This window comes from Thalassophryne amazonica, chromosome 5, assembly GCF_902500255.1.
Source record: "Thalassophryne amazonica chromosome 5, fThaAma1.1, whole genome shotgun sequence".
Classification (NCBI taxonomy): domain Eukaryota; kingdom Metazoa; phylum Chordata; class Actinopteri; order Batrachoidiformes; family Batrachoididae; genus Thalassophryne; species Thalassophryne amazonica.
Window position 1 is genome coordinate 86,939,425 of NC_047107.1, and position 18,013 is coordinate 86,957,437.

Here is an 18,013-nt window from a genome sequence, read left to right on the forward strand (position 1 = left end):
CCTGCCTTATCTCCTTTTTTCTTTTTTTGTGTTTGTCATTTTGGATTTATTGCTTGTATTAGAACTCTTTCTGTGACTGATTTTTGGAACATCCTCTGCTGAATCCAATAAGAAGACTGTTGCATGTTGAAATGTGCATTTTTGTGAAAAATAAACCTGCTTTTTTCATCTTTCGTTGTGGTTCTCTGTAATAGGGTCCATTACCAACCCTCTTTCTAACCTTATGAAAACACACTGTTGCAGGTAATTAATTATACATTAATGAACAGATAGTTACTGATACTACATTCCATTTGTGCTAATAAACACCCTTAAATTCTACATGGAGGCCTCGTGGAACGCTTCAGTTGCTCATTAAGTTATTCTCTGTGTTCCAGCATGAATATGGTGTCAGTTCAAGTCTAGACAAGAAGAATGAAACTACTTATGCACACTGACTCATTTAAATTCTGAAATATGAATCATGTTTGGATTTGCAAATGAAAGGTCAGTAGGCCTACTTATGTTCTCTGGAAAATCACAAAAGTAAATATTCATTCAGTCTCACAAAGATGTCAAGAGTACATGTAACAGTACAAAAGAAAGGCACCCAAGGTGTTTCAACTGAACAATCTGAGTTGAAATATGTTGGCTTTTATTTTAAAAAGATAAATCTTGAGTTCATATATGATTTTTAGTTATTTTAATTATATATTATATATTTTCATTTACATCGGAGTGCCTGGGATACATTTCTTTTGATTACCATTTCTTCAGATTTTTGAATAGACTACTACATGTATCACTGATGAACACTCATCACTCACTCATCTTCAACCGCTTATCCGGGATCGGGTTGCAGGGCCAACAGCTCTAGCAGGGGACCCCAGACTTCCCTTTCCTAGCCCAATGACCACCTCTGACTAGGGAATCCCGAGGCGTTCCCAGGCCAGTGAGGAGATATAATCTCTCCACCTAGTCCTAGGTGTTCCCTGGAGTCTCCTCCCAGATGCCGTGCCTGGAACATCTCCCTAGGGAGGCGCCCAGGGGGAATCCTTACCAGATGTCAGAACTACAGTAGGGAAAATAATTATTTGACCCCCTGTCAGTTTTGCAGGTTTTCCCACCTACAAAGAATGGAGAGGTCTGTATTTTTTTTTTATCATAGGTACACTTCAACTGTGAGAGACAGAATCTAAAAAAAAAAAAAAAAAAAAAAAAAAAAAAAAAAAAAAAAAAAAAAAAAAAAAAAAAAATCCAGAAAATCACATTGTATGATTTTTTTTTTTTATTTATATTTTATTCCGCCTTAAAACAAGAACACTGTAGCTTCAGACCTGGGTGTACAGAAACATCATTCAAAGCCCTTATTTATCCAAAAGTCCACTTAATGTCATAATAAAGTCCTCTCCAAGCAGAAGGAAAAAAAAGGGGAGGGGGGGACACAATATATATATATACATATATATATATATATACACACATACATATAGAAATGTTCCTGACGTGCAATAAAGTCCTATACAAAATCAGATCTGCACTGTCTAATGTATTGTAGTCATCCCTTCCAGATGTTATTGAATTTGTCTACCTCTAGTCTAACAGATGCGGTCACTTTCTCCATAGTGTATATATTCAGCATGACATCGACCCATTCCTCCACCTTGGGGACCAGATCTGTTCGCCATCTTCTGGTGAGTGCGTTTTTGCTAGCCAAGAGCATAATTTTATAATCATCTTTTCTTAAATTCAACATTTCAGTTTTACTCAGATACACAATTTCAAACCTTAATGGAATTTTAATATGTAGTACTTCATCTATAACTTTTTTTTAATTTCAGTCCAATATTGAAATAATAAGGGGCAATCCCAGAAGATGTGGAAGTGATCTGCTTTATCCTCACCACACCACAACATTTTGTATCAGCATACTTTCTTTGCGCAGGAGTAATAAAAAAACATATTACATTTTTCCACCCATATTCTCTCCAAAACAGGGAACTAGTTGTTTTCCATTGATATGAAATCATTTGTTCCCAATCCCCTTCCAAAATTTCAATGTTTGTTTCCCTCTCCCAACTCCCCTTCACATATCCTGTGGCATCCCCCTATAACTCCTCTAAAGCTATATATAGTTTTGAAATAAGTTTACTACTTAACTCTAATTTATATGAAGCCAGGACAATTTTAAGTATATTCAATTGAGAAATATTAACATTCCTATTTTTATTTTATGCTGTATATAATGCCTTAGCTGTAGGTATCTATGAAAATCCTGATTGCCAAGACTTAACTTGGACTAAACTTCTTTTACTTGCTGAAAACTCATCAACTCATCTTTTAATTATCTCCCAATACATTTTTGGACCATTTTCCCACATTTTAAATGTGCTGTCCACTGCATCTGGTGCAAAATCAGTATCATATGCGATCCATCTCAATAGCCTGCATTTTTCTATCAAGTTGTACTTTTTCAGGATTTCAGACCACACCCCCAGAGACAGCCACAGCCAAGCATTCACATTTTGTCTCCAGATTTTCTGTAATTGCACATCACATAAAAGAGCTTGTACTGGTGGTGCAGTTTTCCCCTCAATGTCTTTCCATTTTGCCACATAATCTGGATCACATAAACCCAGCAGGACCTTCAACTGAGCAGCTTGGTAATAGCCCTTAAGGCAAGGTAAAGCTAGACTGCCCTTTTATTTTGGCAATTGAAGAGTTCTATACAGGGCTGTGAAATGAAAATTGTGAAATCCGAGGAAAATTTGCAGGGGGGGGGGGTACAGCTCCCCAGGAGCTAGGGTCTAGGGCTGTGGGGCCCCAGAATTAATTTTTTATCCAATGATAATTTTTCAGCATCTCCTGGAAGAACAAATCTCAAAATTAGTGGATATTTAAATGATCCTATATTCAACCTTTTATTTTTTCTGTCAATGATGATGTTGAAATAACAGAATATGATGTGGAAGTAGGACCTGGAATGATTTTCCTTTTAATTGTAAACCAAATTATGAATTAACTCAGAACAATTAAACCACATGAAATTCATGAAGACTGAAAAGACTGTTATAGCACTTCAAAAACCACAGCTAAAGCTTGGAGAATATTTGGAAAATCATGGTAAAATATCAATAACATACCTTATAGTAAAAAGTCACTTATATTCTTGTGTAAATTCATGCAGCCTAAATCCATTCAAAGCCACAGTCTTTTTTACAATGAAAGAAAGTCTAGATTAGTGAAAAAAAAGTCACATAATCTTGTCTAAAATCCTGTTTGAACAGCAGAATGTTTATTTTCCAGGGAAAGAAAAATTCTTAGTGTTTCCTGAGAGAGCACAGTTCAGTTTTCCCATTTCTTTTATCTTTCAGGTGTGTTGATGAAGCCAGCGACGATTCCATGGATTCTTGTCCTTATAAGACTTTTTCAAACAGTCTTTCTCACCATCTTCTCTCTGTGTGACGTCGCTCCGTGACACAGACATGCTGCACAAATCTTCTTTTAAAAACCTGAAAGCTCTAAAAATTTGGGATATCCACATGCTAAGTTTAGCTTAAGCGTCGCACAGGAGCCACACAGTGTCGCCACACAGTGTCGCCACACAGTGTTGCCACACAGCGTCGCCACACAGCATCGCCGCACAGCGTCGCCACACAGCATCGCCGCACAGCGTCGCCACACAGCGTCGCCACAGCAACCAACCAGTCCTGCTTTACGACAACTGTCGTAACAGCTACGCTTTGACTGGCATTTTTCCTCCGCGAAACTCCGCGGATCCGAGGAAACAAATTTGTATCTGTAACACACAGATCAGTGTCCGCGGACTTATAAAACTTACACGATGTCGTAAAAAAGAGAACGCTTTGCGATAAGCATTTTAAAACTCAGTGATGTTCACAATTAAAGAGTACATCACTAACACCCCACCCCCCTCCCCCTGCGGCGTTTTCACAGCCCTGTCTATATTTAATATGCAGTCTAGCACCCTGCCATATGTATCTAAATATAACTTTGTCCCATTCTCTAAAATCCTTCTCTGTTAACTCAAATGCTTTCAGGTTTCCAAAGACTTTTGTTAAGTGACTGCCCAAGTATTTCATTGATTGTTGCTCCCAATTAATTGAATAGTTTTGTTTTATAAATTGGTTTGGTTCAAAATTAAAGGCTAAAGCTTGGGTTTTTTGAACATTAATTTTGTATCCTGACAGGCTACCAAACTCTGTCAAGGATGTCATCAGGACAGGTAATGATGAGTTTGGGTTCTCCAGATAAATCAAGACATTGTCTGCGAACAGCGCTATTTTCTGTTCTTGTTCCGACATGGTTATACCCTTAATATTCACACACTGTTTTATCCTTTGGCTAAGCGGTTCCAAAAAAATAGCAAATAATAAAGGGCTGATTGAGCAGCCTTGACGACACCCCCTCTCTAAATTGATTGCCTTTGATAGACTACCATTGACCTTGATCCTTGCTATTGGATCCATATATAGAGACCGCACAGTCCTAATCCATTCAGCATGAAAGTTAAACTTTTTCATAACTCTAAACAAAAATTCCCACTTTACAGAATCGAATGCTTTTTCTGCATCTATTCCCAAGATGACAGCCTCAGTTTTTTTCTTTAACATGTTGCATGATAAGTAGAGTACGGCAGATATTATCATGTGTCTGTCTTTGTTTTATAAATCCATTCTGATCTAAACTGATAATCTCTGGTAATATTCTCTCCATTCTTCGAGCTAAAATTGCAGTAAAAATTCTATAATCCACATTAAGTACGCTAATGTGTCTGTAGTTAGAGCAATTTGTTCCATCTTTACCCTCTTTCGCAATACTGAAATTACTGCTTCCCTCCAAGAATCTGGAATTTTCCCACCCTGTAAAATCCAACTGAATTTTTTTTGTAGTAATGGAATTAGAGTTTTTCTATATACTTTATACCATTCAGAGCCATAACCATTGGTGCCAGGACTTGTATTACTTTTGAGTCTGGAAATGGCAGAATTTATTTCTTCCCCTGTTATTTCAGCCATTAAATTTATATTCTGCTCCTCTGTTATTTTTGGTAGATGTAACTCATCTAAATACTTGTCTATTTGGGATTCATTGTCATTTTTAATTTTGGCATACAACTTAGCATAGTAGTATTCAAAACATCTATGTATATCTTCCATTTTGTATACCTCTTGTTCTGTTTGGGATTCTTTCATCTTATAAATTTGTCTTAATGTTTGTTGCTTTTTATGTTTGTATGCCAATAGTTTTGCGGATTTACTCCCCACCTCATAATATCTTTGTTTGGTGTAAATCATCTCCTTCTGAATTTCTTGGGATAAAATATCATTAATTTTTCCTGTAAATATAGTACCTCCACACCCTCCCTCTTCATCCTGCTCAAAACTTCAAATTGCACCTCTCAGGGCCTGTTATCATTAAAAGTTGGGGAAGCGGTGTTTTTAGGCTGCCGCCATTCTCACATTCCGACCAGAAGTCCACATTGTATGATTTTTAAATAATTAATTTGCATTTTATTGCATAAGTGTTTGACCCCCTACCAACCAGCAAGAATTCTGGCTCTCACAGACCTGTTAATTTATCTTTACCTGTATTAACTGCACCTGTTTGAACTTGTTACCTGTATAAAAGACACCTATTCACACACTCAATCAATCACACTCCAACCTGTCCACCATAGCCAAGACGAAAGAGCTGTCTAAGGACAACAGGGACAAAACTGTAGACCTGCACAAGGTTGGGATGGACTACAGGTCAACTGGCAAGCAGCTTGGTAGAAGACAACAACTGTTATGATTATTTATTAGACTGTGGAAGAAACACAAGATGACTGTCAATCTCCCTCGGTCTGGGATTCCATGCAAGATCTCACTTTGTGGGGTAAGGATGATTCTGAGAAAGCTCAGAACTACACAGGAGGACCTGACCATCTGGATGATCCAGAGGAAGCATGGGAGAAGGTCATGTGGTCAGATGAGACCAAAATAGAGCTTTTTGGAATCAACTCCACTTGCCATGTTTAGAGGATGAGAACAACCCCAAGAAAACCATCCGAACCGTGAAGCAAGGGGGTGGAAATGTCATACTCTTGGGGTGCTCTTCTGCAAAGGGGACAGGACGACTGCACCGTATTGAAGGGAGGATGGATGGGGTCATGTATTATGAGATTTTGGCAAACAACCTCCTTCCTTCAGTAAGAGCATTGAAGATGGATCATGGCTGGGTCTTCCAGCATGACAATGACCCCAAACACACGGCCAGGGCAACTAAGGAGGGGCTCCGTAAGAAGCATTTTAAGGTCCTGGAGTGGCCTGGCCAGTCTCCAGACCTCAACTCAATAGAAAATCTTTGGAGGGAGCTGAAACTCCAAACCTGAAAGATTTGGAGAAGATCTGTATGGAGGAGTAGACCAAAATCCCTGTTGCAGTGTGTGAAAACTTGGTCAAGAACTACAGGAAACATCTGACCTCTGTAATGGCAGACAAATGTTTCTGTACCAATTGTTAAGCTCTGTTTTTCTAGGGGGTCAAATAGTTATTTTATGCAATAAAATGCAAATTAATTATTTAAAAATCATACAATGTGATTTTCTGGATTTTTTTTTTAGATTATGTCTCTCACAGTTGAAGTGTACCTATGATAAAAATTACAGACCTCTCCATTCTTTGTAGATGGGAAAACCTGCAAAACTGACAGAGGTCAAATACTTACTTTCCCCACTGTACCTCAGCTGACTCCTTTCAACACGAAGGAGCAGCGACTCTACTCCGAGCTCTCCACTCTATATCTAAGGGAGATACCAGCCACCCACCTAAGGAAGCCAATTTCGGCCACTTGTAACCGCGATCTAGTTCTTTCGGCCATGACCCAACCCTCATGACCACAGGTGAGAGTAGGAACAAAGACTGTCCAGTAGATCGAGAGCTTCGCCTTTTGGCTCAGCTCCCTTTTCATCACAACAGTACGGTAGAGTGAATACAATACGGCCCCTGCTGCGCCGATTCTCTGGCTAATGTCACGCTCCATGAACAAGACCCCGAGATACTTGAACTCCTTCACTTGGGGCAAGACTGTATTCCCTACCTGTAGTAGGCAAGCCATCGGTTTCCTGCTGAGAACCATGGCCTCAGATTTAGAGGAGATTTAGAGGTGCTGATCCTCATCCCAGCAGCTCCACACTTGGCTGCGAACCGATCCAGTGAGTGTTGGAGGTGACAGGCTGATGAAGCCAACAGGACCACATCATCTGCAAAAAGCAGTGATGAGACCCTGAGCTCACCAAACTGGAAAACCTCCTCCCTCGACTACGCCTCAATAGCCTGTCCATGAATATCACAAACAGGATTGGTGAAAAGGTGCAGCCCTGGCGGAGCCCAACCCCCACCAGAAACGAGTCCAACTTACTGCCGAGAACCCGAACCCAGCTCTTGCTTTGTGAGTACAGTGACTGGCTGGCCCTGAGAAAGGACCCCCTCACTCCATACTTCCGCAGCACCTCCCACAGTATCTCCCAGGTTACCCAATCATATGCTTTCTCCATGTCCATAAAACACATGTAGACTGGGTGGACATACTCACAGGCACCCTACACTACAGGATCCTTGTGAGAGTGAAGAGTTGGTTGGTTGTTCCACGACCAGGACGGAACCCGCATTGTTCCTCTTCAATCAGAGGTTCGACTATCAGCTGAACCCTCCTTTCCAGCACCCTGGAGTAGACTTTACCAGGGAGGCTGAGTATGATGCCCCTATAATTGGCACACACTCTCTGGTCCCCTTTTTTAAATATGGGGACCACCACCCCAGTTTGCCACTCCTTAGGCACTGTCCCAGACCTCAACGTAATTTTGAAGAGATGTCTCATCCAAGACAGTCCCTCCACACCCAGAGCCTTCAGCATTTCTGGACAGATCTCATCAACCCCTGGGGCCTTGCCACTGTCGAGTTGTTTGACTACCTCAGTAACTTCCACCAGGGAAATTGATGATAATCCTCCATCAGCTTCCAGCTCGCCCCTACTATAGAGTGCACTCCGGTCTGATGCAGGATTTCCTCAAAGTGCTCCTTCCAGCATCAGATTACATCCTCAGATGAGGTCAACAGAGTCCCATCCTTACAATAGACAGCTTGACTGGTACCTCACGGTCTTCCAGAAGCACCTTGGTGCCGACTGAAAGTCCTTCTCCATGGTTGCTCCGAACTCCTCCCACACCCACTGCTTTGCCTCTCCCACAGCAGAGGCTGCTGCCCTTCGGGCCTTTCGGTACCTTGCAACTGCCTCCGGAATCCTCCGACATAACCGGAAGGACTCCTTCTCCAGTCAGACAGCTTCCCTGACCACCAGTGTCCACCACAGTGTTAGAGGGTTGCTGCCCCTTGAGGCACCTAAGACCTTTAAGGTGCCTCAAGGGGCACCTTGTTGAACACCTGATTTTTATTTCCAGTGAACAGCCCAATGCAGCACGCTCCTTTGTTTCCTTCTTTTCTGTGTTGTCAATAATTTGGCATTTTGTGTTGTGTGTAGCTGCAGGGAGGAGATTACCTTAGAGATGCTGTTATGAAGCAAAACAGGAAAATAATCTCTGCAATTACATTAATGTAAATATTAATATGAATAATAATGAATTTAACTGTGTTACTGCTAATTAAAAAGAGCTTTAATCCAAGTGAACTGATCAAATATTCAGTGCACTCACCTTCATGCCAGGCTGCGCTCCCTCAGCCTCATTTATTAGCTGGGAATGCCAACTACATGCATGCTAAATTGCACACTAAGAAAATTTTATGCACATTTATGTATTTTCCATGCACTGGCATGGGATGATGTGCAGTGATCAAAGAGCGATATGCAAAAATAAATGACTCCTTTCGTTGATCACTGCACTTTGCGCTTTGACAGTAAAGTGACATTAATGCACTTATTTTCATCTTATTTGTCATATTTGCACAAATTGCCACACAGGATGTGCGTGTGTTAGTGGAACGAGTCTTATTTGGTCTCTTTGGTACGAAAGCTCCGCTGAGTTGAGCATCTCACCGTTTCTACTCAGGAAATCACAGGCGGTTTGGGTGGTTATGTCAGAGCTGCCATATTTTGGCAATCCGCTGCTAAGTGGGTGAATTTCAAATGTCAAATATGAAAATGTGTCAGGATGCCACAATAGACCATGCCGCACTTATCCATTTTACTTTGTGTGCTTTCCAAGTAACTATTAAAATTTTTGCTTTACTTCAGGATTCTGTCAGTTGAAATAGCAATTAAGACATTTTCATAAATTCTAAGAACTTAAACACAACCCAGAAAAATAAATTAGACCTTCACTGAAGTACAACAGGATGATGATGAGTTGAATCTGATTGGCTAATCAGGATCTGCCTGAAGCAGATACACTTAGCTTTTTTTAAATATCGTGTTTAAAGGCTTGTTGCTCTCATCAAGGCTATTGAGCTGAAAAGAAAGTGCACTCAACATCTAATTTTGTTATGTTTCGGACGCGGTCGGAGCACCGACCCAGCGTTTTAAGGAGCCAGCATAAAATAAGCAGAGCACGGTTCAAAGGATAACAGAATTTAATAAACATAACAGTGAGAAGTGCTAAACAACTAAACAGTCCGCGGTCTGGTGAGGTGGAAACACGGCGCGCTCTTAACAGCACAAACGGTCCGGAGCCACAGCAGTTCGGACCCAGGGACCCCGCCGACACCCCCCAGGTGGCCGCGACAAACCGAGTCTGTGAAGAAAGGAAACATGAGGTGAGTCCAACTCCACACAGAGAGACACAACTCAAAGGTGCACGCAATCAGCAAACACTTCCTGGGTTAAAGCTATACATCAGCTTCTCACCCTGCAGGCACGGAACAACTCAGTTCAAATCTCCACTGCAGCAGAAGCTGATTAGACAATTAGCATAACGTGACAGCTCACTAACACAAGGTGTGAGGGACACCTAATCCACTGTCATTACTTCATAAAAGTCACCAAAACCAAATTACCTCAGGAAGTGTGCTGAAGAGCGTGAGCCCTCACCCAATCCTCCTTCACAGACTGTGGCGTCAAACCTGGAGCGGTCTCTGCGTCCGTGATGGTGAGACTGTTCTCCTGACGTCGATCTCACACGTCTGCTCACAAGGTCGAGTCTCTGGCAATCACACACTGTGCATTCAAGGTTTAAATGCAGCAATCTCTGATTAAGACAAAATACACCACAGGTGTAAGTCCTGGTGACCTGCATGTGATAACAAGCCTCAGGTGTTCAGGGTGAGGTCCTGATGCTCAGCCACTCAGTCCTGAATGCATACCACCTGGAGGGAGAAACAGAAAACAAAAACCAAGCCAGCCAAACAACCCAGCCCACAACAGTACCCCACCCTCACGGGAAGCCTCCCGGCGACCACACGGACCTGGGCCAGAAAAAACAAAGCTCCCCTCCAGGGACCATGGCTGGACTGTTGGCTGGGAACAAAAAACACCTCCTGCAGCTTCAGTTTCGGCTCCTTGTGCTGACGATCCAGCTGGGAAAGGCCCGTCTCCAGGAGCGTTACTGTGCTCTGATGACAGCTCCATCATCAGCTGCTCCACCTGCAATGTTAATTTCTTCATGCAGTCATTGATCATCTCAATGATTTGAGCCTCTCCAGCTCTTCCCTCAGCTGGATAACGCACGCTCCCAGCCGCCTCTTCTCTGTCAACAGGGAACTCCGTGCTGAGACCATCACTCTCATCCTGGAGCCCATCCTTTCCCATCCTGAGCCTGTCTGCAGCAGACTGCTCCGCAGCTGACACTCCAGAGCAGAGACATCCTTTGTTGACTTGGATGGACTTGCCCTCTGTTTCGTTTAGCAAACCTGTTAGAGTCTCCACCTTTGCATTCATTCCTGTCGACTCTTGCTTTAGTTGACTTTGCATAAGTTTGGCCAGGAGTTCTTAAACCTGTGCACTCAGCCTTCTTCCGACTATGTGTTAAAGTCTGCTTAGTCATAAACAAAAAAAAGACAAACACAAACAACCATACCAACCCCCCCTCCCCAGAGGACCGTTCCATCAAACCCCGGGAAGAGGAGAAAAGAAAAAACACAACTCAAACTCAAGCTTGCAAACAAAAAAAAAAACGCTAACACCCCCCCCCGGACGACATGTAGGGACCAACACCCCCCAGAGGACATCCCGCCAGCTCCAGGAGTAATAACCACAGCCGAGGTCCCTCTGGGACCCAAAGTCACCCACGGGGACTCCAAGCGCCTCCCAGAGGACCGTTCCATCAAACCCCAGGAGACGCCCCCCCTCATGACTAACAGACCCAGCCCCGGCCGTCCACGGCTAGATAGACCCACAGTCCTTTCCCCCCCAGAGGACACCACAGTCACACCCTGAGGGCGGAAACCGGGGGAAAAACAAAAAAAAAAAACATACAAACAAAACAACAACCCCAACCCCACCCCCTCAGCGCAGTGGAAACTGGAAGTACGTCCAGTGTCACCAACCACGACTATACCCCAAAAGTCAACCGGGAGGAGTGGAACAGCGGTAATGGCATACGGCACAAGACGGCGCCACCCCTCTGACTTTTAAACCAGCCACCAGCTGCAGGTATATTCCACTGCCCCAAACCTCAGCTACGCCAATGGCGTACGGCTCAAAGGCGCGCTGAAGCCGGAGGTGGAACAGGGAAGTAACAAAAAAAAACCCTAAACCCCCCCCACCCGGGTGCAGAGGTTACCTGGGAAACGCCCAGCATAACCGAACTGCACCACCCCAGCAACGCTAATGGCAAACGGCACAGAGGCGCGCCAAGGCTGGAGGTTGCAAAGGGAATTAAAAAAAAAAAATACCCCAAACCCCCCCCCCCCCTCCCGGGTGCAGAGGTGACCTGGGAAACGCCCAGCATAACCGAACTGCACCACCCCAGCAACGCCGACAACATACGGCTCAAACGGCTGGGGCCGGAGGAGAAGACAGGGAATAAAAAAAACAAAAAAAAAAGAAAAAAGAAAAAACAACCCAATTACCCCCCCATCACCCCCCAGAGGACCGTCCCATCAAACCCTGGGAGGTGAAACCAAAAGAAATAAAAAAGAAAGACTAACAGACTAACATAAAGTCACCTGGGTCAAACTATGCTCCAGACAGCCTGCATTTTCAACTCCACCAGACCACAGACAGTGCTTAAAAACCCACAAAAACAACAAATTAACCCCTGATAAAAACACCTCATACTAAAACAAGAAACAGATAATAGACCAATAAAAAAACTAACATTGGCCTACATCGTCAAGTGCAAAGAATGGAAAAACATATTTTCCATCCTTTGAACCTAGACGGTAATGTGACTCTGTCACCAACAGAGGGAGCCAAAGTGCCAAATAAGAAAATCCCTGTGGTAACAGAGTAAAAACCAATACACACTGCTGCAAACGACAGCAGGTTATACCAAACAGCTTAACGTGCAAACTAAATACCACCGGGGCTGCTACAACAGGCGTCGGAGCCCGCTGCACGGGAGGAGACGGGGCTACAGCCGTAACAGCGGGGTGCGACGCGACCCAAGCTGTAAACTCCGCCATGCGCGCACCAACGCGCACAACCCGGGCGGAGAGCACCCGCAACTGATCCCGGATCAACTCCAACATCTGCTGCAGCCTTCCCGGCAAAAATACCATCTCTGCTTCCGCTGGTCCATTGTTAAATGGCCAGAGACTACTGTTATGTTTCGGACGCGGTCGGAGCACCGACCTAGCGTTTGAAGGAGCCAGCATAAAATAAATTTCCTGAAACAAGCCCCATTCACATGCCTACATTTCATGCTGAAAAAGCTTATTTACAGCAGGTATCTCACACGCACACCCAGGGATTAATGTGAGGTCCGCTGCAACTAAAGAAGTTGATAAAAAGGAAAATTCATATGATCATCATAAGTGTTTGTATCAAAACAGGTAAAAAAAAAACAAACAAACAAAAAACACCATTATACTGATTGGTTGACTAATCAGTGCACATACTTAATTTAACCACAGCCCGGTAAAGCGTGAAAGGTATAATTAACTACAGGTAGCCAAGGCATCTACACTGATGCTTCACATACTATAAGATTAATGTTTGAATACTAACTTAAATGGATAAATTCATCGAAGCTTCTCTGTTGTCCACTGTGGATAGATAGCATGATATTATGCAAATAATGAATATTTATGAGTTCAATGGTAAGAATATTTCATGAGGTGAAAGATGGAATGTTTCATTCAAAGAGACAAAGCCCAGTTGAATGGAACATTCCAGCTTTCACCAAATTAAATATTCATTTCATTTAAAGAATGAAAAACATTCATTATTTGTTTTATATAAAGGCTAAAATAGATCCTTGTCATTTGATATTTTATTAATTTATAAACAGAAAAGGGACTTACATTTTGGTGTTTCACTGGTGCTTAAAAGACCAACACAAACCTTAAGTTGGAATCCAAAATTGTGACAATGTAGTCTGTGATGCCCTGACTTCATGTACTTCCAAAAAACACTTCCTCTAGTTCCTCAGTCCAGCAAAAAATCACATCAGAAATTTGCCCAGCTTTTCATCGTAACAGCTCTTCATGCCTCCAGATGGCTTACAGAGTAGTGGATGTGTTTTTTAATGCTAAATATGAATGAAGTTGCTCCACTGGTTCTTGATCAAAATGTTTTCACAAAGATTCCATCAGAAGTCATTCAGTGTGTGTTGGTACTGTGTGTACTTACCAGCTTTCTTTGGAGTGCGGGTGAACGTTCCTGTAATGGTACGGCAGTGGGAGTTGTCTCCGCCACAAACACCACATTTGTCTTCAACTTTGGTTGAGCCAATTTCTCTATCACAGCCAACTTTCTGGAGAGCAAGAAACAATTGGAAAGATGGATGTGGAATGGATTCTGTTATGACAGGGGAAACACAAAGTGTGCCACATGCTTTGTCAAGAAGATAACCTGGTGTTTCCACTCCTACGGGTTCATTAGGTTTTGGGTTATCTGTGCTTACTGGGCACAAACTGCTATTTGCAGACTGACTCTGCGACTGGAGGATTGTAGATTTCATTTGCTCCATTGCTAATTCTCCTGGAATGCAGCTGTCACTGTGCCAAATGAACAACTGCTTTAGTGGATAAAGATGCGACAGCCACCACAATGTGTTTTTGTTTGTTTGTTTTTGGTCATTTATAGTTTGCTGTTCTCAGAAGCTGGAATACATTTCAGCATCAGAAAGACAGTTACACTTTAGGTATGACCTCAATCACTTTTGTAATGCCCGGCCCAGTTACAGGCTTTGATCCTTATTTTCCCTTTTTATTTGGTTCATCTCCTTCTGCCCCAGCCTTGTTTTATTAATGGTTATCTTCACGATGTGGTTATTCTTTGTTCTAGTTTTGCTTTGTCACTTTGTTTTTGTTACTTTTATACTTCAGCCATGTTTCTGTTCTTGTTTTGTTCAGCTAGTTTGTGTTTTCATTGTTTACCATTTAGTCATCTGCTTATTTCATTTATGTTATCTGTGGTACTTTAATATCAGGTTTTGGTTATCACTTATAGTTTATTGCTCGGTCTGTTCCAGTTTCGCTTTGTCCTAGTGTTTTATTTCCTACTATTCTCTGATCAGTTTTTATGTAGTTTATCTTCTGTGTTTGTTATCCTCGGGTTTGTTTTCCAGTTTTGTTCTTAGTTTGCCCTCATGTCCATCTTATTATGTTCATTCCACAGCACTGCGCCTGCTATTGTCTTTGTCTCACACCTTGTTTCTGTCTGCTCTGTGTTTTCTTTCACTCTCACTCTTGACACCTGCTCACGCATCTCTGTATCCTACATCACTTCATTTTGTGCACTCTCTTCCTCCCCATCTTGCACAGTGTTTACTCTTTGTTCACTAGCCACGCCCCCTTCTAGATTGGTCCTCACATGCACCTCGTTGATACCACCTGTCCTTTGTTTCACACTAATTAGTCCACATGCATTTAAAACCCACAGTCCTTCACTTCCCCGCCAGATTGTTGTCTCGTACACTTTCCAGCGCCTTTCTCAGTCCTGATTTTGTCTTGCCGAGTTCCGGATCCTGCTCTGTATTCTTCGACCATGCCTTTTGCCTCGTCCCACATGTCTGTGTTTGCTCGTGCCTCTGAACCCTGCCTGTTTATGACTGCGTCTCAGCCTGACCCTGCTTGTACCTCTGCCGTGCTGACTGATTACATGTGTACCTGATGCTGGAATAAAGACCATGATTTCTCCTACATCTAAGCCTAGTCTATGAGTTTGCATTGCAGGTCCAGCCGCTCCTGGTGATGGGCTTCCGCCCATCCTGACATCTTTTATAGATGTTCTAGGATCAGGATCAGGATCATCATCACTGCTGCTCAACATGAATGTGGTGGCCCAAATGAAATTTTTCCAGACAGCTACACGAGGGGATGCTCCAGTTTGATCACCATGGTAAGCTTTGGAGGACCTCGTCACTCTTCCTCAGTTTTCGGTCTGATGATTACAAAAGTCTTGGCACCAACATCTACTGGGGCTGAAGCACAGCCAAGACCGAGACCAAATGTCTGAATATCAGTCACAAGACAATGTTTGCATAGTTACGACCACTCAGGTGCCACATGGCTGCTGCAGCACCTTAGTTGCTTGGAAAAGTTAAGTCAGGATGACAGAGGCACTGGAGAGTTGCAGTTTGGTCATGACTCACGGAAGTACATCAACCCTATGGAGATACTGCTTTTACCTATTAGATCATGATACCATCATGAAATTTAGTATATTTTCATGATGGGGTTGTCTAACCCTACCCCTGACATAACCATTAGAATAGATTAGATTAGACAGAACTTTATTGATATCTTGGGAAGACTCCCTCAGGGAAATTGATGTTCCAGCAGCACTGTATATCAGCACACAGGGCAAGAAGCACACCGTGTAGCAAAAGTGAAAGTAAAAAAGAAAAACAATATAACCATAACCGTGACTAAAATGCCACACGGCAGATCTGCAAAACCCCATTCGTGATCTATTATTTTATGATCTATTATTTTGTCCCAGGCTTTGGAACAGTCTCCCCTTCCATATTAACTTATCCTTGACCCTAGAGTCTTTTAAATCTTCCTTAAAAACACACTTCTTTTCCCTGGCATTTTCTCAATGAGCAGATCTACCTCTATGTTTTATTGTTTTTATCACCTGCAGTAATTTTATTGTCATTTTTAATTAATTAATTTATTTACTTATTATTGGGCATAACCTGGTGCCCACTTTTGTACAGCACTTTGGTAGACTGTTGTTATTTTAAATGTGCTTTAGATATAAAGTTTGAGTCATACCATCACAGAATTAGTTCACGTACCATCACAAAACTCTACTACATTTCGTGATGGTATCAAAAATGAATGGATTAAATCACTTTTCGTGATGGCATCACAAAATGCTGTGAGATATGGTTGAGACAAACAGGTGGGATGAGTCATATAGTTGCCAACCACCTAACCTTGAGCAGGACCGAGGTACAATCAGGCTGACTGATCAAGATCAATGACCTGACACGTCACATTCCTGTCCTGATTTTTATTGATTTATATTTTTACATAAACTACATGCAAACATTCATGAATAAATTAAGCAATTAGAATTTTAAAATGACAGATTTACACTCTTTGTCGAAGTGTTTCCGCTGTCAGGTGTGAAGTATGAAGCTTTTTTTCCCTATTAAAAAAGCAGGATTACCACTGAGCTTGATGTTGACTCTGCAGTTTACTGATAAACCGTGTTTAATTCATTGAAAGCTTTTAATGCCAATTCCATCACTGGCTGATTAATTGTGTAGACCTTTGCATTAAGAACAAATGTGTAATCAACTTCTCATATAGCAGAAAGTCAATTTATTTACACAGGTAGATCTGGTCAGGAGGATCTGTTGAACTTTAAACAGGATCAGAATGAAGAAGAAAGGTAACTTAAGTGGCTTTGAACATGTCAAGGCTGTTGGTGTCAAATGGGTATTTGATGCAGTGAATATTCCCCCCAAAAATGGAAACATCCAGTGATCTGATGAAAAGTCTTATTGATGGCAGAGGTCATAAAATAATGGCCCAGTTGATTTAGGCTGACAGAACGGTGCGAGTAACTCAACACACCATGCATAACAATCTAATATGTATGCAGAAGAGCATCTCCAAACACACAATATGTCAAATGTTAGAGAAGAAGCTCATGTAAGGTGCCACTGCAGTCATCTAAGAACAGGACACTGAGGTTACAGTGGACATGGGTTCACTGTGTCACCATAATTGGACAGTGGAAGACTGAAAAAACATTGGCTGGTCTAACGAGTCTTGACTTTGGTGTGTAATTCAGGTGGTCGGGTCAGAATTTAGTGTAAGCAACATCAAAGCATGAATCCATTCTGTCTTGTGTTAACAATTCAGGCTGGTGGCAGTGTGGCTATCGTGTAACCACTGACATGATGCATGATGCTATTATGTTGACATGGACCAAAACCTCTGAGGGTGTTTCTAATCTCTGAGAGATGTTGAACTTATGCCACAAGGAATTCATGCAATTACAGCAATACTTAACCCGGTACTTGTACAGTGTATCTAATGAAATGGCAAGTGAGTGGATGTTTCTGCACATCCTTACCACACATTCTCCACGCACGCAGATACTATAAGCATCCTTGTAGGAGCATCGTGTCCCATCATGTACCAACTGCTTCATGTAAGCCATGTCTCCTGTCTCCTTTGACTGGCAGTAGAGGTGGCATCTCTTATTTGCTGAAAAGCACAACAATTTGATTAATATGTATGTGTGCAGGATGTACCCCACCACCAACTTACCAATAGCTGTGAATTTTTTGTCATTTTAGCATTGACACTATTATGTAAATACACTTTTAAATGAAACCCAAAGTATCAGGTGACATCTTTACACCAGTGTGGAATTTGTTTAGACACGGTTATAACTATTGTTGATGGTCACTGAGGATCCCAACACCACCACCAAAAAAACATATTTT

The 18,013-nt window shown here is 42.2% G+C and overlaps 1 protein-coding gene across 2 annotated transcripts in view; it reads right to left on the minus strand.

Moving 5' to 3' along the window:
- Positions 1 to 18,013, minus strand: part of adamts3 (ADAM metallopeptidase with thrombospondin type 1 motif, 3) — a 554,270-nt gene that overhangs the window by 107,618 nt on the left and 428,639 nt on the right. For both annotated transcript variants that reach the window (XM_034170793.1, XM_034170794.1), the window contains exons 14-15: positions 17,638 to 17,771; positions 13,729 to 13,852 (exon numbers count right to left, since the gene is read on the minus strand). In XM_034170793.1, coding sequence (XP_034026684.1) covers positions 13,729 to 13,852; positions 17,638 to 17,771 — 258 coding nt within the window. The remainder of the gene's footprint in view (positions 1 to 13,728; positions 13,853 to 17,637; positions 17,772 to 18,013) is intronic.